This window comes from Chiloscyllium plagiosum, chromosome 1 (assembly GCF_004010195.1).
Source record: "Chiloscyllium plagiosum isolate BGI_BamShark_2017 chromosome 1, ASM401019v2, whole genome shotgun sequence".
In the NCBI taxonomy this organism is placed as follows: domain Eukaryota; kingdom Metazoa; phylum Chordata; class Chondrichthyes; order Orectolobiformes; family Hemiscylliidae; genus Chiloscyllium; species Chiloscyllium plagiosum.
This window is the reverse complement of record NC_057710.1, coordinates 154,151,087-154,175,610: the sequence shown is the minus strand read 5'-3', so window position 1 is coordinate 154,175,610 and position 24,524 is coordinate 154,151,087. Positions and strand designations below refer to the sequence as shown.

General features: G+C 41.2%; 1 protein-coding gene across 4 annotated transcripts in view; it reads left to right on the top strand.

Moving 5' to 3' along the window:
- The first annotated feature begins 18,383 nt into the window (after positions 1-18,383).
- gatb (glutamyl-tRNA(Gln) amidotransferase, subunit B) overlaps positions 18,384-24,524 on the top strand; it is a 71,812-nt gene continuing 65,671 nt past the window's right edge. For 2 of the 4 annotated variants that reach the window (XM_043699738.1, XM_043699747.1), the window contains exons 1-2: positions 18,386-18,551; positions 21,362-21,506. In XM_043699738.1, the coding sequence (XP_043555673.1) occupies positions 18,412-18,551; positions 21,362-21,506 (285 nt within the window). In that variant the 5' untranslated portion in view covers positions 18,386-18,411. Of the gene's footprint in view, positions 18,552-21,361; positions 21,507-24,524 lie in introns of all 4 variants that reach the window. The other 2 variants (XM_043699751.1, XM_043699762.1) reach the window with 2 other exon arrangements.

Genomic DNA, 24,524 nt, shown 5'->3' with positions numbered 1-24,524 from the left:
GCTGCCTATGCCTAAGCAGTATTTGTCTTTCTAAATGCATGTAAATCTTGTCTTTCAGAATCATTTCCAACAACTGATGTCAGTCTCACCGATCCGTAGTTTCCTAGCTTTTTCTTGCAGCCTTCCTTAAATAATGGCACAACATTGGCCACCCTCCATCCTTCTGGCACCTCACCTGTGGCTGGCGATGACACATATATCTCTGCCTGGGATCCTGCAAGTTATTCCCGAGCTTCCCACAAAGGTCCAACATACGCTTGGTCAGGTCCCAGTGATTTATCTACCTTAATGCATTTTAAGACGTCCAGTAGCCCCTGTTCTGTAATGTGGACTTTTTTAAAAATAGATCACTGTTTATTTCCTTGAGGTCCTTAGCTTCCATATCTTTCTCCACAGTAAATACAGATATGAAATATTCATTTAGGATCTTATCCATCTCCTGTGCTTCCACATATAGATGGCCTCATTAATCTTTAAGGGGCCCTATTGTCTCCCTGGTTACTATTTTGTCCTTATTATACTTGTTGACACTCTTTGGATTCTCCTTTACTCTATCTGCCAATGCTATCTTATATCCCCTTTTTGCCCTCCTGAAGTGTTCTCTTACACTCCCCAATGGATTCACTTGATCCCAGCACCAGGCATATGCCTTCTTCTTTTTCTTGACCAGAGTCTTAATATTTTTCAGCATCCAGTGTTCCTTATTCCTGCCAGTCCTGCCCTTCACACCAACAGGAATGTGTTGTTCCTGAACTCTGTTACTGACTTTTGAAAGCTTCCCACTTCCAAGAAGTCCCTTTACCTGAGAACAGCCTCCCCCAATCAACTAATACAATCAAAATTGGCCTTGCCCCACAGTAGAACTTTAACTTGTGGACCATGCCTATCCTTTTCCATAACTATTTTAAAACTAATTGGATTATGGTCACTGGTCCCAAAGTGCACCCCCACTGTATTTCTGAAGAGGAGTTTGAGTTATCAATCTTTTACAAAGTTTGTCATGAATGACCTTACCCTTCCTGTTACATCTGACTATCTGTTGCTACTGATACAAAAGTATCTTTTGTTGTGTTGTATTCCCAGAATTTAAGATCTGTCCTTCCACATACTGCTGCACACAGCCTCACCACATTCTCTTTCATTAGCGCTTGTCCCACTGCACATCCTAAATCTTCGAAACAAAGTGTGTACTTTGGAACTTATTTTGGCTATTCAACCTCCCTCTTTGCTGCTTTTCCTGTCGCTCTTTCTGTTTCAAGTTGGACTTTCTCCATTCCCATTACCCCCTCTTTACCCACCAATCCCAACCATCACACGCACTGCCTCGGATTCAATTTTACTAACCTCCTATACCACCTCCTCATCCTGCCCTCCAAAACCTCAGTTTCTGAACCCTCCCTCTCTAGTGAATGTCCTGGTCATGACTATAGGTCCTTTGCCACACTTCTTAACCTATTGTCATTCAAAATGTTTCCAAGGTTCTCCTTATGTATCGTTGCAAAAACATTTTGACATTTTATTTCTGTCTGAAATGTGACTCAGCTCTGTTAACTCCTTCTCCCTTGTTGGGGCTTAATCTGGCTTTCTATCATAATGTGCCTAATGCCCAAACTAGGCACCTTGTTCAACCTTAATCTGAATTTCTTCCCCAAAATTGTATCGATTAACAAAGAAACAGCTTTCTTCCCCCTCTGCAAACTTTCTCGGCATTGCCTTTATCCCTCCCTTACTGCCTCCAAAACTCAAGATCAAGCCTTCATTGCCACAACGCATCTCCTCACCCACAACAGTTTAACTTTTCCTGATTTTTTTTTGGTAATTAGCTATCACATATTTCCCCTTTCTGTGGGCTTCTCAGTATCCTAGTCTTCCCTCAATGTATCTGTTTGTTGGTATGTCGAACTTTCCTTCTGTGTGTTCCCACAATGGCAAGGCTGAGATTGATATCTTGTCTGTTGAACCCCAATGGCTTGCCTATTGTGTGGTGCAGTGATGCCACCCAATGGCTTTGTCAAATAAAAAAATGGAGCAAACAATTAAATTGTATGACTTACACTTACTGTCGTCACATTTGAGAATACAGACACTTTGAATTTTTAGAGTATAATAAAATGAAAAGAAAGGTGAGAGTAAACTGATCACAACAAGAAACTTTGCTAATCATCCAAGCCTCTCCAAGACCTGGGATAGGCTTTCCCACAGCATCAGGACCATACTATCAGAATCAAATGGGGTTATAATATAGCTCTATGTGGAAGTAGTCACTCACTTGTGGTTTATTCTGGTTTGCCCCATTAGTGGCCAGAGGGCAGGCTCACCATCCAGTTAAGGACAGCAGACAGATTCTTGATGCTGTCTGTAGGGTACGGGAGGCTCTTAGTTTGGAGCAGTTGCAGGATGCTCTGATAGGTAAGTGAGAAAGTGGACATCCCAAAATTGAGGCACCTTCCCTCCAAAATTCACACATATGAAATAAAAAAGGCCTTTGAAGCCATTGTGTGAAGTGAATGCCACTCCCCACCATAGGATGGTCAACAGTTACTCCTGAAGCACTGTAGATGTTAGAAAGGGGTGAGGTGGGTCTTCTAAGCCCATCTGGAGCACCAGACCTTGAAACGCTAGTAGGCAGCTTCACTGTGTCTCACAGCCAACAATGACCTGGTGACTGGCTGAAAACTCCCTGCTAGTCACTGTTAACAGTGCCTCTTGAATAATGTACACTGAAGCACGCTGGTCTCAAGGTGGAGTAGAGGAAGTATATGAGCACCCCGCTCATCTCACATGCTAGGGGTTAGGTGGGAGGGTACACCAAGTAGATGCATGCAGATGGACTAGTTGGGGGACTTAACTGAATCACAGAAGAGTCACTGTGTAGAAGGAGGCCACTCGGCCCATCGTGCCTACGCTGGCTCTTCAAGTAAGTATCATTACTTCCTGCCAATCCACTACTTTGTCCCCAAACCCTCACTCATTAATTTTAATCCAATGCCCTCTTGAAAGCCTCCAGCACACTTCCAGGCAGTGCATTTCAGACATGATGTACTTGTTATGAAAAGATTTCTCTTCACTTCAACTTTGCTTCTTTTGTATATCACTTTAAATCTATGCCCTCACGTTCTTGCTCCTTTTAAAGCAGGAACAGTTTCCCACTCTCCACTCTATCCAACCCATTCATGATTTTGAAAACCTTTATCAAATGTCCTCTCAGCATTCTTCTCTCTGAAGAGAACAGTCCCAACTTCTTCAATCTATCCTCAAAAATGAAATTTATCATTCCAGGGACCATTCTCTCAAACTGTTTCTGCACTCTCTCCACCTGGGAGCTTGACTTGGGTAAGTGCAAAGCTTGTGGAGATACTGGATGGGCTCTTCGGAGGGGGGAAGGAATGTTTGGGAGATCATTGGCACGTTCAGGCTGAAGCTGGAAGCCACAGACAGAGGAACGCTCAATGCCACCTTCCAGACTATTGCAAATGGCAATTGTCTAATGGAGGAGAAAATGGCTGTGAGCACACTTGGAGTGGGTGGGGATAAGTGACAGCCTGTTGGAGAGTGTGGGGTGGGGGGGGGGGGGGGGTAGGAATGCTGCAGCACTCACTAATCAAATGGTTTTAAAGGGGAGGAACATCGGTCACCAACCCTTGCATTGTTTGGGACATAGGCATTCAGACTGTTTACTCTCTAGCTGTCCTACAGCAGTGACTGTCTCTGTCTCTGCCCCAACCACTGCTGAGGGCCACATTTTTACACACACAGCCAGCTGAACAGTTAGGATGTTGAAAATGAAGCACTTAATGTAACTCAATGCCATGTAGGTGTATAGTCCCCCTGCCCTTATCTGGTGCAGTAGGCAATCAGTACAGACCCCTATCCATCTCTCCAGTGGCAAGTTAACCCTCATTGGCCTGAATTTCCAAGGTCAGGTAGGGTGGAGGTAGAGGCGCTGGTCTCCACTGCAGTATCCTGCGTGGAGACTCCTGAGAGGCCTGTGTGTGGTTCTACACCCAGCTGTGTGCCTGCTGGAACCACCCAGTCTCCTTCTGAGAGGTTCCCCGAACCACCCTGTTGTCATGTTTTCGTTCATGAGAACCAATGGCTTGGGTGATGGAGTGTAGATCTGTATTTGTCTCTCTAACATACCCTGAGGGAGTGTGCCTGGCTTTTCATGGCAGCACCAACCTGCCCTTGTGGACAGACAGATGATCACATGACTCACTGCAATACTGCAGCCTCTGGGCAGTGAGGGCCATTGTCTCCCAGATGCCAGCCTGCTGCTGTTCCTCTCTATGCGTGTGTGTGTAGGTGGGTGGGTGGTTGTGTGTGGATACAGGCTCCTCTCCTGCCTCACAGTGAGCAGGAGCTTGGTCTCCAGCACATCCTCTATGTGCCAGCAGCCTGGGCCATTTCCTCCTCAGCCAGCCACTGAGCTGTTGCTATGAGATGCTTATCAGATTATGAACCCCTGTTGTTCCCATACCTATCGTCCCCAATGAGATGTCCATATCTGAGCTGCTGTGAGGGCTAGGGAGCAAGAGGCAGCTTTTCTCCATATTCTCATCTTTAAAGGTCAAGGATGTGGCATCTGAGGGAGCCAGGCAATTCCCTGCATGGTGCTGGGAGGATGTCTGTCTGCACCTGTAGGATATAAGAGGCAATAGGCATCACAGTCAGTGGTTAGAAATGGTATTTGTTCAACAACACTGACCACCTATTAATTTGAGCATTGTTAAATGTGTTTCTTACTTAGTTTTCAGGACATAGATGTCTTTGCACACCTGTAAGGTGGTTCCAGACTTTTGCAAGAGCAGGGGTTTTATCCATGTAGGGGTGAGAAGCCGAATACCGGGCACCCTCCCACAGTTTGGTTTCACTCTGCTGTTATGGGCTGTCCTGTTCCTGATGACAAAAATGAATATGATAAAAGTGGATGGCATGGCTATTAGGGCTGGTGTATGTGGGGGAATATGTTGAGCTGTTATGTGGTGTGGCAGAATGGCACTCAGATGAGTGAGGAAGGGAAGGAAGGTGTTGCATGTGACAGTTGGAGGGTCATGGCATAAGCCTTGGTGTGAGGTGGGTGCAGTGGTAACTGTGAGGTAGCAGAGAGCAGAATATGGCACTTATCCTGGTGGAATTAAGAAGGTCACTGACGTTTCTGGACGTTGCCTTCACCTTCTGCATGTTGCCTTCACCCTCAAGATGGCACTGATCCAGGTGGTGACCTCTGACCAGACTGGCATCAAGTAGCGTGGCATCCTTTAATCGTCCTCTTTAAAGAGGTCACCACTTCACAGACTAATCAGTTACTTGTTGCTAGCCGAATATCCCTTTGCACATGCTCCCTGACTCAGTTCACCTATAGTAATTTTCCCCGCTGCTTGAACAAACTGCAATGTAAACAGCATTTACAATGAGTATCATGTAACTTGCTTTTGTGTAGTGCAGCAATCCTTTCCATATTTTAGAAATGTCCTTTTCTCGTTTCAGTCCACAATTAAGAACTTCAGCTTGTGATACCACTTTGGAAAGTCCTGATTTAAGTATCACATTTCAAAAAAAAATCATTGTGTACATTAACTTATATTAAGTAATTCACATTTCAACGTAGTTTCATTCGATTGTAATATCTAATAATTTCAGAAGTGCAGTGCAGAAACTTTTTTTAATTTTTACTTGAGGTGAAAGCCTTAATGAATGGAAACATTGAATATGGCATGCACTGAATGGCAGATCTGATACTATCCTTTTTACACTATCACCAACAAATAAACTTAGACTACTACCCCCACCAAGGGAAGTAAAAAACATTGATTCCATTGTCTGAATTAAAGGCTTTGAGGGAGCATGTAAAATATTGTCTCTGAGGTATTAAACTTGATCATAACTTTGATTTGATTCCCACCGTGGGCATCACACACTATTTTAACCAAGTGATTTTAGCCTAAGTGATTTAACACACGCCACACAGGCAGAAGATAATTCAGATTACTTGACAGTAAAAATGAAAATAAATAGGAATACCAAACATGGGAACTGAGAAAAAAACCAGCGAGGCTGGAATGATGAACAAAAGGAACAGTCAAAGGCAATGGTTTTGGGATGGATTTTGAATGCAGGGAGGAAGAACGAATGAACTGGGCATGAAATTCCAATAAACATGTCATATAATTGCTGGATATCTGTCTGCCAAGTCTTTTGATATATTTGACATCTTGATTGGTTAGTAATAGAAATTAGGAGATACTGGAGACCTTCTGGTGTGTGGAGGGCAATGGCTGTAAAGATTTATTAATCGTTGAGACTTTAGAGCAGGAGTTTAGGTGTCAGCTTTGCTTTTTTTTCATGGCATGACTAGTTTTGTTGGTGAGGTTTGTTTCCAGTGCCTGTTTTTAATCCATAATAAAAGATTAATGAAACTCAATTTGCTTTGGTGATAATTTGTTTTTGAAATTTCTTGATCGGTTACACTGGTTTGGCTGCTTTTGTAGGCAGTTGAGGAATAAAATAGCACAACCTAGTGGAAGTTCCTGGTTACTTTCACACATTTAATGCAATTCTTATTTTCAAAGTATACATACAGTCATACAACATGGAAACAGATCCTTTGGTCCAACCGGTGTATGCTGACCATAATGCCAAACTAAACTAGTCCCACCTGCCTGCACTTGGCCCACATCCCTCAAAACCTTTGCTATTCATTACTTATCCAAATATCCTTTAAATATTGTAACTGTACCCACATCCACCACTTCCTCTGGAAATTCATTCCACACACAACCACTCTCTGTGTAAAAAAGTTGTCCATGTCTTTTCTAAATCTTTCTCCTGCCACTGAAAAAATACCCCCTAATCTGGAAATTTCCCACCCTCTGGAAAAAACACCTACCATTCACCTGATCTATACACCTCATGATTTTATAAATCTCTATAAGGTCATCTCTCAAACTTCTATGCTTCTGTGAAAGAAGTCCCAGCCTATCCAGCCTCTCCTTATAATTCAAACCCTCTATTCATGTAATATCCTGATAAATCTTATCTGAACCCTTTCCAGGTTAATAGTATCCTTCCGATAACAGACATGAACTGGACACTACTCCAGAAGAGGTCTCACAAACAAGAGGTCCTGTACAACCTCAACTTGATGTCCTATACTCAAAGGTCTAAGCAATGAAGGCAAGCATGCTATACCTTCTTAACCACCCTGTCTATGTGATGCAAACTTCAAAAAATCGTGTATTTGAATCTCTAGGTCTCTCTGTTCTACAACATTACCCAAGGCCCTACTTTTAATTGTAAAAGTCCTGCCCTTGTTTGTTTTACCAAAATGCAACACCTCAGAAAAGATTTCCAAGGATATTGCCAAATTAAACTGCATCTGATATTCCTCAGCCCATTCACTTAATTGAACAAGATCTCTTTGTAATCTTAGATAACCTTCTTCATTCACTGTTCACTGCATCACCAATTTTAGTGTCATCTGCAAACTTACTAACAGTGCCATCATATATTCCCATCTAAATAATTTTAATAAATGACAAACAAAAGTGGACCCAGTACCGACCCCTTTGGAATATCGCCGATAACAAGCATCCATTCGAAAGACAACCTTCCACCGCCACCCTCTGTCTCCTCCCGTCAAGCCAATTTTGTATCCAATTGGCAGGTTTATCCTGAATCCCATGTCATCTAACTTTAAAAATTAGTCTACCATGCGGAATCTTGTCAAAGGCTTTATTAAAGTCCGAGTAAACAATATTTTCTGCTCTGCCCTCATCAATCTTCTTAGTTACTTCCTCAAAAAAGTCAATCAGATTTCCCTTGTACAAAATTATGCTGACATCCCTAATCATTCCTTGCCTCTCCAAATGCATGTAAATCCTATTTTTCAGAATTACCTCCAACAAATAATTCAACACTGAAATCAGACTCATAGATGTTAGTTTCTAGACTTCTCCTTACATCTCTTCTTAAACAAAGGCACAACAATATTCATTTTGTGTTTATATTTTTAAAATATTTTTACAGTTCCACATTTGATACACTGTCACTTAATATTGTGTGAAGAGATAAACTGCCATGGCAAACCCTTAATACCGAAAGTGATAACTCAGCAGCATCTAAATATGTGAAGTTAATTTCCTCTTTGTTTTCTCCTTCACAGAATATTGCTACACATCAAAGAGGTCATTTGTCTTTTGGTGAAATTTTAAAATGGGCAATATTAGAACAGCCATATGTTAAACATTTCTCCAGATTTTATTTCCATTAGATTAAGTAGTTAAAATGATATTGCTTATTTCACACCACTGCCCAAATGCAAAATTAGCCCAGTATGCAGAGGAGTCGGCAGAATAACTGAATTACCTGCATTGTTTGGTATGCAAAAAAGTCCAGTAATTGTTTTGTTTTGTCAATAAACAAATATAACAGTTTTTTTTGGAATGGATGATTAACATTTATCTCACCTGTCATTAGCATATATCAGCAATATACTGCTGTAATTTTTCCAAACGTACTCACAACAGGCAAGGTAATGGCCTGAATCCACATACTTGGGAAAGCCAAGCTACACCTTACCTGATTAAAAGATATATCTTAATGAATGAAGAGCAGCAGCCAGATGCACAAGAGTAGTCGTTCTGCTCCAATATGTTTGCATGTTCCATGTAATAAGGGTAAAAAGGCCCATAAATTGAAAGTGGATGAGCTCAGGGAAAAGCCAGCAGACTGTCTGCAAGTTGCTTTGTATTAGTACATCAAATGTTTTAGAAAATAAGCAAATAAAAATTCTAGTATAAGCTGAACAGCAATTTGTGTCCACTGATTGCACCCAAACTGGAAACTCCACTATTACTATATTTTCAAAAAATGTATCATGGGAGTAAGTGACTGTTTCACACCAGGAGAAAGTGAGGACTGCAGATGCTGGAGATCAGAGCTTAAAAATGTGTTGCTGGAAAAGTGCAGCAGGTCAGGCAGCATCAAAGGAACAGGAGAACCGACGTTTCAGGCATGCCCGAAACGTCGATTCTCCTGTTCCTTTGATGCTGCCTGACCTACTGCGCTTTTCCAGCAACACATTTTAAGCACTGTTTCACACTGCACAAGATAATGACTCCTTCAGTGTTTTTATGGAACTTTAGTTATTGCCAATGCTAAAACATAGTGGAAGACCAGCTCTTCAATTATACCTTACGAAAGGTTGTTTGCTTTCATCACAACTGTAGGGGTGCACCCACCACCCATCCAGTCATAGAGCCGGTAATCATCACTGTTCATGACAATGCATGTCTGTTTCAGTCATATAGTGATGGCCATAAATATTACAAATTATTCATTGAGTAAATTAAATTTTACAATGTGTTGGAACTTTTTTTTAAGCTCAGTGTGAGTTGTGTCAATGTTTTTGGAGGGATTCCCACCTTGAGTCCCAGTGAGATTTCTCACCTTATCTTACTAAATGCACCTCATTAGGTACAATGGAGAGGGAACAGCCTAATGGTATTATTACTGGATTGTTAATCCAGAGACCCAGATAATATTCTGCGGAGCGAGGCAAAAGTGGGAACTGCAGATGCTGGAGATTAGAATCAAGACTAGAGTAGTGCTGGAAAAGCACAGCAGGTCAGGCAGCATCCGAGGAGCAGGAAAATTGACATTTCAGGTAAAAGCCCTTCATCAGGAATGAAGGGATTATTCCTGATGAAGGGCTTTTGCTCAAAATGTCGATTTTCCTGCTCCTCGGATGCTGCCTGACTTGCTGTGCTTTTCCAGCACTATTCTAATATCTTGGGGACCCAGATTCAAATGCTACAATGGCAGATGTTGTAATTTGAATTCAATAATAGTCTGGAATGATGACTCTAATCATGACCATGAACACATTGTTGAGTTTGGGGAAAAACCAATAATGTCCTTTAGGGAAGGAAACTGCCATCTTTACCTGATGTAGAGACAAAAAAAACTGCAGATGCTGGAATCCAAAATAGATAGGCAGGAGGCTGGAAGAACACAGCTACCCGGGCAGCATCAGGAGGTGGAGAAGTTGACATTTTGGGTGTCCTGAAGAAAGGTTACACCGGAAAGGTTGACTTCTCCACCTCCTGATGCTGCCTTGCGTGATGTGTTCTTCCAGCCTCCTGCCTGTCTATCTTTACCTGATATGGCCTACTTGTGACTCCAGACCCACAGCAATGTGGTTTACTCTTAACTGGCCTCTGGGCAATTAGGGATGGGAAATAAATGCTGACCCAGCCAGCGATACCCTCATCCCATGAATGAATATAAAAAGAATTAACCACCTATCCCTTCCATGTCCCTTAGAAACCCATTGTCGACCTGGTCAAGTACATCAATCCAAGCTGCCGTGTACAGTTCCTGACATTTGCCCTGGTCATGGCACAGGGGAGCGTGGTAATCTACTTTGCGGGCAGGGACCAGGGATGCTGCTGGATAGGGTGGTGCAGATACATGACATCCTCTTCCCTCAGGGTCAGTAATAGATCCTCAACACCAGAACATGCCAGCCTGGTCTGAAGTTGCATCTTGGTCAGTGTGGTATCAGCTGTCTGGTGGAATATACAGCACTGTAAGAAGAACGTCCATGACTTTCTCCACTCTGCTGGCCTAAGTGTCATCATTTTCTCTCTGATATCTCCTACTCACTCTATCTATGCCCCTGCACCCATCTCCCACCAAGGCTCATTCTCTATCACTCTCACCATGGCTTATAATGCCTTCCTCACTGATCCTCACCCATGACATCACTAACTGCATGCCCACTGTACTGCCTGCTTGGGAGACTTTCCCACGAACACCAAAAGTAACAGCTCTGCCACCCACTGTCATCTCTTTTAATAATATGCCTCAACTTCTCCATAATTCCTAAAGGAAAGCAACCCATGATAGAGCAGCGAGTGCCAACGTGGATGGTGGGCTATCCAACATTCAGCAAATCAAACTTTACGAGAAGAGGAGCCTGACTCTGACTTTATGCAAGAAACTGACTGGTTGTGCCCAAGCCCCCGGACTAGTATCGGAGCCAGCTATAACTTTCTGTTATGGGACCCTTGAGTATAGACTATCCCTCTTGACTTGACTACGGACCGTTTACAATCCATAGTGCCTGGTTTTATGTCTGTGCTAAGTAGCACTAGCTCATTTTGTGACTATCTGGATGTTCACAACATCTCTACCTTGCCTTGCTTTGCATTTTACTACTTTATCCTTTCAGTTGAAAGGTACACACAAGTAGAGAAACTAAGGGATCTGTAGTGGGAGTAGTTTATAGGCTTCCTAATACTATTTATACTAGAGCACAGACAATATAAGAATAAATAAATAGGGCATATTGGAAAGATATTGCAATAATCAAGCTACCTCTTATCTCTACCCAAAATGATTATTCATCTTTCTCTTTTGAGCTAAATTCATTTCTTGCTACTGCATTAATGATATGCTTAATTAATGGAGCACCATCTTTTCCTGACTTCCTGTTTTATAGAAATAGTCATAGAGTCATAGAGGTATACAGCACGGAAACAGACCCTTCGGTCCATCTCGTCCATGCCAACCAGATATTCTAACCTAATCTAGTGATTAAAGATTTAACAGTAATCTAGGTTTATTCAATACATCACATTCAGTTGTATGACACTTTGATCTTTTACTATAAATTCTGTGCCCTATGTTCCTGCCCCACTAGCTACCTGACAAAAGAGCAGTGCTCCGAAAGCTTGTACTTCCAAATAAACGTGTTCATCTATAATGTGGCATTGTGTGATTTTTACCCCCAAAAAAATGACCTAGTGAAAAAGAGAGATGCAGGGCCAGGTGATGTCGTACTTGCGTGATGTAGGAGCGCGTGGACTCTATTGTGGTTCACAGTGGTTACTTCTGTAACAAGTGTTGGTTGCTGGAGGAACTCCAGCTCAAAGTTAATGAGCTAGAGTCTGAGCTTCAAACGCTGCGACACATCAGGCAAGGGGGCAGTTACCTGGATACTGTGTTCCGGACGCTGTCACACTCCTTAGATTAAACACTTTGAATTTGCTCAGTGGTCATGGAGAAGGAGGTATGACTATGTCTAATACTATTCAACTGTCAGCCTTGGTTACCTTACAACCATGCCTCTGTAATGGCTATCAACACTTGCATATTTATATTTATTTGTAATAACAAACCAACTACTATGTTAGCCTTTAGCTTTTCTTTCTTCCAATTTTGCAATTTCCCACCTTATCTGCTGCTGCAATCTTAAGTTTGTATGCTCTGAGTCTTCCTGTCACACTCTGCTTATCATTACTTGAATTGCTACCCTTCATTAAACTTTATTATTTCCTTTTGATTTATCATTATCTCCACACACATGTTCACCTCTTCCACTGTTTAGTTTAAGGCCCTTTCTCCTGGACAAGTTATACTATTTGCCAGAATACTGGTTGCAGCATAGTTTGGGTGAAGATTCACCCAATGGTACAGCTGTCACTTTTTCTGGTACTTCTGCCTGTATGTTATGAATCAAAACCCATTTTATCTACACCAGTATTTGAGTCACCCATCCATCTCTCTAATCTTATTTACATGATGTTAACTTGCTTACAGCTCACGTTATAATCCAGAGATTATCATTTAGCCTCTCTCTGTTCACCATCCCTAAACAGAACCTCTCTCCTAGTCTTATCTATGTCGTTGGTACCCATGTGGAGCTGAACAACTGGATTTTTCCCTTCTCACTTCAGGTTCCTCTCCAATCATGAGCAGATATCCCAAACCTTGGCACTGGATAGGCACCAGAGTCTTCTGAGTCTAGATTAGAGTGGTGCTGGAAAAGCACAACAGGTCAGGCAGCATCTGAGGAGCAGGAGCATCAACGTTTCGAGCAAAAGCCCTTCATCAGGACCAGTATTCTGGCAAATAGTATAATTTGTCCATGAGAAAGGGCTTTAAACTAAACAGTGGAGGAGGTGTCCATGTGTGTGAAGATAACGGTAAGCCCTGATGAAGGGCTTTTGCCCAAAACGTCGATTTTCCTGCTCCTCAGATGCTGCCTGACCTGCTGTGTCTTCCAGCATCACTCTAATCTAGACTCTGATTTCCAGCATCTGCAGTCCTCACTTTTGCCGACCACAGCTTTCTGGACTTACACTTTTAGATGAACAGAACCATATCTGTTCCCTGGTTATATTGTCTCCTGCTACCATAACATTTCTATTTACTCTCCCCTTGAGTGGCTTTCTGAACCATCATGCTGTGGTCCATTTGTGGATCCACTTTATAGCACCCAATTCCCACCAGCTCTTGTCTACAGCAGCTCTAAGAAACTCAAAACAATTAGTCAGTTGCAGTGCCTGAGATTCCTCCACTTCTAACTGCTTGCTACTCTTACCTGTCTTACTTGTAGTCACATCCATTTGTCCATCACTGAACAAGTTGTTGACCCCATCTAAACAACAAACATCTCCAGGTAACTTTCCCCGAACCTGATGCATTGCAGTGACTGGAACTCAAACTCCAGCTCACTAACACTGAACTGAAGAGCCTTGAGCTGTCAAACAAACTGGCATCCATCAGTTCCCAGAAACCACGGCTGTAACACATTATCTGCTCCATTATTTATGTTGAGATTTAGACTTATGTCATTTTATTTAATAAACTCGTTTGCCCCAATAAAATCTACAATGCTAGTAAATCAATATACTATTACTTATAAAACTTTAAAGTTACTAATAAAATTTCATAATTGGTAATACATTAACCAAGTTTTGAAAGATTAAACAAAAATCAACAACCAATTACCTTTCTCCTTGTGACATGTAATTTTGATTTTTTTTCAAACATGATCAATCCACAGGCATCTTTTATTTATTGGCACAATGTGGGCATCACTGGTAAGGATCACATTAATCACACAGATGTAATCACCCTGGAGAAAGTTATGATGAACTGACTTCATGAACTGGTGCAGTCCTTCGGGGTGCAGGGAACTGTACAATGCTGTTAGGAAGGGAGTTCCAGAACACTGGCACAGTGACAGTGATGGTTTGAACTTAGTTCCAAGTCAGGATGGTGTCTAACTCGAAGGAAAACTTACATATGGTGCACCTTCTAAACCTTTATCCTTATAAGTGGTAGAAGGTGCTGTCGAATTAGCATTGGTGAGATCCTACAATGCATCTTATAGATGGTGTACACCATTACCACTCTGCATCACTAATGAAGGATGTAGGCAAAGGCAGTGAATGTAAATGTTGTGGATTGGTTGCCAATTACATGGTCTGTTTTGTCCCATTCTTGACTTTTGCCTTGCAAATAGTGGTTAGGCATTGGGGAGACAGGAGGCAACTTACTTGCCACTGTATTCCCAGCCTCTAACCCATTCTTGGAACCATAATTTGTTTATGCCTGATCCAATTGGTACAGATTTAAAGTGATTTGCAAAAGAAGCTGATGCGAGGTGAGAAACTACTTTTGCACACAGCTAGTATTTAGGATATGGAATGCATTACCTTGAAATGTGATGGAGGCAAACTCAATTTAGGCATTCACAAGGGTATTGGATGATAATTTGAATAAATAAAACATGTGCAAGGGTATTGGTGAAAAGCAGGAAATTTGAAGTACGTAATGAAACTAATTTGAAGATCTGGTGCAGACATGATGTATATCCTTCTGAGCTATAACATTTTTGTGATTCTGTGATTTAGTCTCCAAGGCTTTTTATGAAGTTAAGGATTCCGAGTGCTAATTCCTTTAATATCCTATGATGTAACCATCAGGTCCAAGAGCCTTACTATCAAGAGCCTACAAGCCAGTAGCCTTACTATTTTCCCAATACTTTTTCTCTGTTGATCGTCATAGTATTTATATTCTGCCTCACCCCTTTTGCCCATTTAGTATTTTGAATGTTATTAATATCGTCTACCATAAAGACTGAATCCAATTACTTCTTCTATTCCTCTGCCATTTCCTGGTTCCCCATAATTACTTTCCTTGTTGCATTCTCTAAGGGGCCTATGTTCAGTTTTTACTCTCACTTTCTTATTATATATTTAAGAAACTCTTACAAGTAAGTTTCAAGTTTACCCCTCACTTTATTTTGCCCACCTTATTTTGGCTTTTCCACATTTTTTTGTTAGCTTTTAAACTTTCTCAACTTCTTGTTTACCACTAACGTTTGCCACACTATATGTTTCTTCTTTTAATTTCATACTATCCTAAACTTCATTCCTAACAATTTGATCAAGCCTTTGGTCATCTGATTTAATATTATCTCATGTAGCTCATGCTTCTGTGGGAGAAGCACATTGGAACATTGCATCAAACAAAAGTATTGTTCAACTTAGCTTGAAACATTCTACTAGAACCACAGTTCTGACATTGTATGTATTTTAAGATGATATACTACATAACCTTTTTTACATTCAGAAAGATGCAATTGTACTTGTTGCAGAATAAAAAGGAATAAAATTAAATTGTACCAAAGAAACTCAGCAGGTCTAGCAACATCGAAGGAGACCGAAACTGAGCTAACTACTTGGATTTTCTGATGGTCAGATACTCCTTATTCCAGCATAAATAGGAGTTGTGTATAGGAATTCTGCAGAATCAACATCATAGCACACTCCAAAGTAATTGCTAAAGAAGTTGAAGATTCTGCTGGGCATTTCCTGAATTCCTACACAAGTCTCGATTTGGAGGAGCCGGTGTTGGACTGGGGTGTACAAAGTTAAAAACCACACAGGTTATAGTCCAACAGGTTTAATTGGAAGCACTAGCTTTCAGAGCGCCGCTCCTTCACCTGGTGGTTGTGGAGGACACAATTGTAAGACACAGAATTTATAGTACAAGTTTACGGTGTGATGTAACTGAAATTATACATTAAAAAATACCTTGATTGTTTGTTAAGTCTTTCATCTGTTAGAATACCATGATAGTTTCACTTCTTTCATACGTAAGTCACAAAACTGTTTCTTAAAAGTTACATTCTCAGGTTAGCTGTAACAATTGGTGTCAGCCAGATACTATGTTGAAGATGTTAGCCCCCTGTGTTCCCTGTCTGTGCCATAATGTTTAGACTGATTCTAATCTAAAAAAGTGAATTAAGAGAGTCTTACATGGATTCATGCAGTCTTTGAGCAAAGTACAATGTAACTCTGTAAGTACAAATTCACCACATAAACGTATATGTGTGCATGTGGGTTTTTTTGTGTGTGTGTCGGTCTGGGGTGGGGGTGTGTGAGTGTGAAAGAATGTATATGAGTGTAGAGTGTCTAAGTCTGTGAGAGGATGCATATGTGAGTGTGGGAGTGTGTGTGTCTGTAGGAGTGTGTTGAGTGTCTGTGTATGCGTGTGTCTGTGTGTGCATAGGAGTGAGTGTGTGTGTATATGAATGTGAAGGAGTGTCTGTGTGTGTGTATAGTGCAATGGTGGTCACCTGTAGTTTGACATGAGCCCAAAGTCCCGGTTGAGGCCCTCCCTATGGGTACGGAACTTAGCTATCAGCCTCTGCTCGGCCACTTTTTGCTGCTGCCTGTCCCGAAGTCCACCTTGGAGGATGGCCACCTGAAGGTCCTGGACTGCTGAAGTGTTCCCCACCTAGGAGGGAACACTCCTGTCTGTTGATTGTCAACACACATACACACGTATACACAGACACTCCTACAGACACACACACTCACACATGCATCCTCTCACAGACTTAGACAGTCTACCCTCACATACACACACATATACACTCTCTCACACTCACATCCCCCCCAACCCCAGACAGACACACAAAACCCACATGCACACATATACAGAAACGTTTGTGGGGTGAATTTGTACTTGCAGAGTTACATTGTACTTTGCTCAAAAACTGCATGAATATCCATGTAAGACTCTGTTAACTCACTTTTTAGATTAGAATCAATCTAAACATTATGGCACAGACTGGGAACACGGGGCTAACACCTTCAACATAGTATCTGGCTGACACCAATTGTTACAGTTAACCTGAGAATGTAACTTTTAAAAAACAGTTTTGTGATTTACATATGAAAGAAGTGAAACTATCACGGTATTCTAACAGATGAAAGACTCAACAAACAATCAAGGTATTTTTTAATGTATAATTTCAATTACATCACACTGGTAAACTTTTGCTATAATTCCATGTCTTACAATTGTGTCCTCCACAACCACCTGATGAAGGAGCTAGTGCTTCCAATTAAACCTGTTGGACTATAACCCAGTGTTGTGTAATGTTTTAATTTTGTATACAATCTCAATTTAAATCAGATTATTCAGAAGGTTCCAATGAAATTAAATGGATTGCCTGACTAACTATTCAACTAGGCAAATGTGAGGACTGCAGGTGGAGATCAGAATCTAGATCAGAGTGGTACTGGAAAAGCATAGCAGGTCAGGCAGCATCCGAGGAGCAGGAAAATCGATGTTTCGAGCAAAAGCCCTCCATCAGTCCTTCCTAATCTAACTATTCAACTGCCTACCTACTTATCTCCCACCCTCCGAACTGTCTGTTTCCATTCTGTACATCTCTATGACCCTGCCCAACTACATCTCATCTCCCCCAAACCACTGTCTCCAAATCCTGACCCGACATTACCTCAACCACCCCCCACGACCCCAGGACATGACCACCCCACCCCCGACCTGATCCCATTTCATCCCATCCTAGTCTCCTGGTGTTAGACCCACCCAGATCTGATTTTGCCCACCTGACTTAACCACTGCAACATTTACCTGGCCACCTTGTCACTTGGCGCCACTTGGAGCCCTACCTTTTTTTCCACAGCATCCTACCCAGCTGTAACCATACTCACCTGGCACCCTGTCCTCACCCAGTTAGGCCCAATCCCCAGCATCACCCTCCACTTTATGTACCTGGGGTTTGACAGCAGCTGTCAAGGTGGCTGTGAGGAGCTTTAAATTTCAGAAACCTACAGCTAAACTGCGGGGTGAAAAGGGGGCAATGGTTGCCTGCCATTGGGAAAAAAAAAAGAATCTGTCAGATTGGAGGATAGTGTCCTCATTTCTGAAGGAGCCCGCGGTGGCATCTCCTCAGAAATAAGCAGTTCCTTTGAAGGGTGAGAAGGCAATGAGTGAGATTCTGCTCTGAAGATGGCTCACTGAACTCAAAATGTTGACTCTACCGTCTCTCCGCAAATGCTGCCAAACCTGCTGAGTTTATTTCCAGCAGTCGTACTTTTGTTTCGCCGAGTGAGGTTGCCGCTCCTTTAAAAATGTTCCGCGTCCAATGACCCTTTTGCGAACAAACCGGAAGCTTCCTGCGCCAAGCGTACTGGAACCTGTAGTTCCAAGGTCAGTTGATAGAACGGGATTTCGGTGGTCGGCGAGAACTACAATTCCCACAAGGTCTTGTGTGTCTCCCTTCCGGTGTGAGGCATCATGGCGCTGCCGTTGGTTGGCCTGTGCGCGTGGTGTCGGAGAGCGCTCGTGAGTCGAACGGCGAACCGTTTAACTGTCGTCAGGGGCAGCGCGCGCTGTCCAGCAGCAGCAGCGGCGGCGAGGGATGGCCGCAGTAAAAGGTGATAGTTTAAGGGATATATGTTTGTAATGCCTGAGTAAAAATAAAGTCATGACACCCTGCGGCTGTTGCATTAAAAGCGAACGTTTGATCCACTTGCCATTTGTTATCAATGTCAAGAGTCTGATTCACAAACCGGTTATGACAACATTCAGTCCAGATTGACCTGCAATCATCACATAAACATCGATAATTCCATTCTTGTGTTGCATAACTGCAGTCTGTACAATTGGTTCATTACCCAGCACAAACATTGGCGCATTTGGTATGTTTTGATTCTGACCTTGTTTTAAATTGGGCAGTATGCACTGCCAGACCTGTAGGAATAAGATGCAGTCGTACTAAAATAAACGTCGGTGATCAGTGTTTTATAAATGACGCGATTCGCATCACTGCAGGGCAAATCAATTTGCACCTGTTTGCAAACCGGTTTTAACAAAATGGTACCCTTTCAAAGTGTCTAGCAAAGTAATTTACAGGGTTTATTTGTGTGATTTTGTTGTCAAGTTGAGTAGTTAAGTAATTCGATTAGTGCATTTAATTAGATAAATGCTCACAGCTGTTATTACACAAATTTTAATTTTAGACTTTTTTAACAGATGAAAATTGTCATTTATTCTATTTTTGGAGGAGTCTATATACAGATGTGGATGTTCTGGCTGCATACTGTGCATTAATAAGTTCAACATCAAACCAAAACAAGTAAATCATGGTGTGTGGAATCCAAGATGCTCCACTGTGTGGTGCTAACTAAATCAACCATCCTGGAAGGTGGAACAGAAGTTGGCTGTTGGCCTGTCAAGATCAGAGTGGTGCTGGAAAAGCACAGCAGGTCAGGCAGCATCCAAGGAACAGGAAAGTTGACATTTCGGGCAAAAGCCCGTCATCGATTTTCCTGCTCTTCAGATGCTGCCTGACCTGCTGTGCTTTTCCAGTACCACTCTGATCTAAACTCTGGTTTCCAGCATCTGCAGTCCTCACTTTTGCCTTGTTGGCTTGCCAGGTCTGCTCTGCCATTCTGTGAAATCATGGTTGATCTCATTATCCTCAACTCCACTTTCCTACCTTATCCCCAAACCTTTGCTTCTCTTACTGATTTTAAAATCTGTCTGTCCTGTACTTAAAATATTCAGCCTTGTCACCCTTCTGCGGAAAAGAATTGGACAGATTCACCACCCTCTGAGAGAAAATAATCCTCATTTTAAATGGGTGATCCCTAAATCTGAGATTATGCCCTCAGCTCCAAGGCTCTCCCACGGTGGAAACAATCATTTTCAATCTGCCCTGTCTTGATCCTCTCAGAGTCTTGTATGTTTTGGTAAAGCCTTCTCTCATTCTTCTAAACTCCAATGAATACATGTCCAACCTATTCAATTTTTCTGGACTGTCTCCAAAGTCAGTATGTCTTTCCTTAGATTAAAAAAAAACCAAAAATGTTCACTATTCTAAATGTGGTCTATTTCAATTGAAATAAAGGCCAACAGCCTATTACCGTGCTAAACTCGTGTGCTTTTTTTTTGTGATTGAGAACCACAAATCCCCCTGGGCTGCAGCTTTCTGCAATCTTTCCCCATTTAAATAACATTCAGATCTTCTGTACCTCCTGCCAAAGTGCATAGCCTCACATTTTCTCACATTATATACCATCTGCTTAGTTTTTGTCCATTCACTTAACCTGTCTGTAGCCTTCTGTATCATCCTCTTGCTGCCCATCTATTTTTGTCATCTGCAAACTTGTTAATTATTAATTTCACTCAATAAAGTCAATACTATATATTGTAAATAATTGTGGCTCCAGCACTGATCACTGTGGCATTCCACTAGAAAAAAAAGGTTGCTGTGCTGAGAGTGGCCCCTTTATCCCAATACTTTGTCCATGCTACTATACTACCCTGAAAACCATGGGCTCATCTTATTAAGTAGCCCTAGTGTGCAGTGCATTAAAGTGGCTTTTGGAAATCCAAATATATTACATCTGCTGACTCCCCTTTATCTGTTCTGCTTGTTACCAACTCAAAGACCTGTAATAAATTTGTGTATCATTTCCCTTTCATGAAGCCATGCTGACACTACTTGATTGTGTTATGTATTTCTAAATGCTCTACTATTAAACATCATTGTGTTTTTCAAATGATATTAAGCTAACTGGCCAATAATTACTTGTTTTTTGTCTCTTTTTTTTTGAATTGGCAGTTTTCCAAAGGGGTAGATGGAACATTCCAGCTAGCTTTGTTCAGTTATTCCATAAACAAAAAGTTGATTTTTGGACAGTGCATCATAAGTATTGCTCAGTTTTCAATTAATCAAATTATTTGAATGTTATGTTTGTGAGGCAGCTTGTTTGGAGTAAATATACATTTACTTGTTTCTTTTTTGTGAACCAAATGCTGTTACATGTAAAAATTTGTTTTAAATTTATTGATACTTAGAGGCTTGCATTTATAAGTGTACTATTCACAATCTCAGGATGTAGCAAAGAACTTCAAAGCCAATTAAAGTACAGGAAGTTGAGAGGCCAATTTCTGAATAGCAAACTCCTGCAGATGACAATGTGATAATGACTACAATCTCTTTTTAATAATATTGACTGAGTGTTATATATTGGTCAGAATACTGAGGATAACTGCCCTGGTTGTCTTCATAGTAGTGCCACTGGATTTTTTTAAAACAGCTGAAACCTTAGTTTTATGTCTCATGAAAAAGGCAAAGTATTACCTAATTTTGAGATTTCCTTTAATTCTGTAAGGCGATTCTCATTTAGATTATTAGTTATATTTATGTCTCTTTTTTTTAAAAATTTTTTTCTTGCAGCAAATGGATGGGAGTTGTGGGATTGGAAGTCCATGCTCAGTTATGTTCCAACTCCAAATTATTCTCTGGGTCCCGGGTGCAATTTTCAGCACCTCCAAATGCATTAGTTTCATTTTTAGATGCTTCACTTCCGGGGACATTACCTGTGAGTATTTTCCATATTGGACTTGTTGAAACCGAAATGTTGGTATTTTAATTAAACTATCTTCTATAGAATTTCTACATGATATCTCTCGCCAAATTGAGATTATCTTGTGAAATGCAGTGCACTCCTCCAAATAAACCCTCCTTGACTGTTTTCAGTTGATGTGACGTGTTAGGCATGTGGGATAAGGAAATTATAGCTGCATAGACAAAGATTGTAGTGGAATGAATAGGATAATTAAAGCAAATTAATGGGTGACATGGTAGACATAGTGCTGAAATCAGCATTGGAGTTTAATATCACAATGGTTACAATTATTCATTACCATTGATTGGAAGAATGCTGGATTTTGGTGCCCAGTGAAGTAAATGCTATGGAGTCTAAAGAATCTGTAGTTCTTTTCTCACTATGGCAGCACTTAATAAGTTTTACCATCCTGTTTTAGATCAGGGAATGTATGATGCCTGAACTGTTCCAGTCAGTTTCTGACCTCATTACAGCCCTCATGTAAACATTGGCAAATAAACTGCACTCCAGAGGTGAGGTGATAGTGACTGTTCTTGATAGTAAGGAATTTGACAGATATGGCATCAAGGTGTCCAAGCAAAATTAGAATCAATGGAAATCAGAAAGAAAATCCTCCGCTAGTTGGAGTCATATTTAGCACAAATAAAAATGACTGTTTTTGGAGATCAATCATGTCAGCTCTAGGACTTTTTTGCAGGTGTTTCTCAGTGTAGTGTCCTAGGCCCAACCATCTTCAGTTTCTTCATAATGACCTTCCCTCCATCATAAGGTCTGAAGTAAGGATGTTTGCTGATGTGTGTGCAGTGTTCAGCACCATTCATAACTCAAATACTGAAACAGTCTATGTCCATATGTAGTAAGATCTGGACAACATCAAACTTGGGCTGATAAATGGCAAGAAGTCTTCACATCACATGAGTGGCAGGCAACGATAATCTCAAATGTGAGGATCCAACCACTTCCCCTTGATGTTACTATTGCTGAATCTCCTCCTGTCAAAACTTTGGGAGGCCTACTATTGGTCAGAAACTAAACTGGACCAGACAAATGCAATGTTTATAAGAGCAAGATTGTGGTGAATAACCTGCCTCCTGTCTTTCCAGTGCCTATCCACAGTATACAAGGCACAAATTAGGAATGTGATAGAATACTCTCCACCTACCTGGATTAGCTCCAACAGTACTCTGGAAGCCTGACATCCACGAGGACAAAGCAGCTCACTTGAATGACATCCAATTTACCATCTTCCATGTTTGTTCCCTTTGCCCATGATGCACAGTGGGAACAGTGTTTAAGGTGCACAGTAGAAACTCATCATGGCTGTTTTGATAGCATCATCCAAGACTGCAATCTTTTACACTTAGAAAGACAAAGACAGCAAAATAGGACACAGTCACTTGCAAGTTTTCCTCCAAGCCAGGCAACATTCTGACCTGGAACTAATTTGCTATTCCTTCCCTATTGCTAGGTCAAAATGCCTGGACTCCCAAACAGCATTGTGAGTGAACCTACACCACATAGATTGGAGTGGTTCAAGATGTAGCTCACAAGTACCTTCTTCTTGAGGACAGTTCGGGTTGGCAAATATGCTGGTCTAATCCATATCCTATGATCAAATAAAAATGCTCTTTGTATTAATTTCTCTGTGCCAATTCTGTTTCTTTTTCTTTGCATGTTTTAATTCAAATCTTACTTTTAGTCTGTTTTTGCATTATCATGGTAGTTGTTCATTTCTCTACAGTTCTTACTCCTCTGGACCTGTCATTTTCTCTTGTCTCATTGACACTTGCTTCAGCCTGGCTCCACCAACTCTTTTGTCACTTATTGTCATCTGTCTTTCTGCCCTCCCACATAGAATTATTTCAAACCTGATAGGGCTGTCTTTGTAATTCTAATTTATTGAGCCAGTATAGATGGAAAGTATGTTAAAAAGGATATGAATATTTTTGGAATTCCTCAAGATTACTTTATAGTTAAAATGTTAACAATAAAACAGTGATGCATGATTGCAATTCATAAAAGTTGAAGATTGACAAGTTTTGAAAGGTAGAAAAATAGAGCTGAACCACATCCAACGCATCAAGGTGTGGAGGAACAATTTGTAAGAATTGTCAGGAGACTAAAATGTTGTCATGTTTTCCCAAATATTTATCTGCATATATGGAACATCCTTTATCTGCTTCAGAAATCTTCAAAAGATTTGAAGACCATCTTTACATTATATAATAGGAGCTTGATAGTTAAATAAGAAAGTACCAACATTTAATAAATTTTTATTTTGCTGGATAAGTATCCTAGAGAATGTATTGCTGAACTGTGGTCTTAAAGCACTGCAGTCCATGGAGTGTAGGTATGCTTAAAATACTGTTGGGAAGGGAGTAGAAGGATTTTGGTTCTTTATTATTGCTGGAATAACTTTCTGGTTGAGGATTATGTCTGGCTTGCAAGGGAGCTTTCAAATATGGTATTCCCCCCACCCTCTCCATCTGCTGCCCTTGTCCTTCTAAGTAGTAGACTCACAGATTTGGAAGCTGCTGTTTAAGTCAACCTTACTGAGTTGATGTAGTGCATCCTGTGGATGTTACATTGTTCATTGGTGTGCAGTGAGTGAATATTGAAACTGGTGTTTGAGTAAACTACTTTGAACCAATTTGTATCATCGATAGTCACAGCTGAGGTGCTGGAAGACTGGAGGTTGGCAAATGTGGTGCCACTGTTTAAGAAGGGCAGTAAAGACAAGCCAGGGAACTATAGACTGGTGAGCCTGACCTCGGTGGTGGGCATGCTGTTGGAGGGAATCCTGAGGGGCAGGATGTACATGTATTTTGAAAGGCAAGGACTCATTTGGGATAGTCAACATGGCTTTTTGTGTGGGAAATCATGCCTCTCAAACTTGATTGAGTTTTTTGAAGAAGTAACAAAGGAGGTTGATGAGGGCAGAGCAGTAGATGTGATCTATATGGATTTCAGTAAGGCGTTCGACAAGGTTCC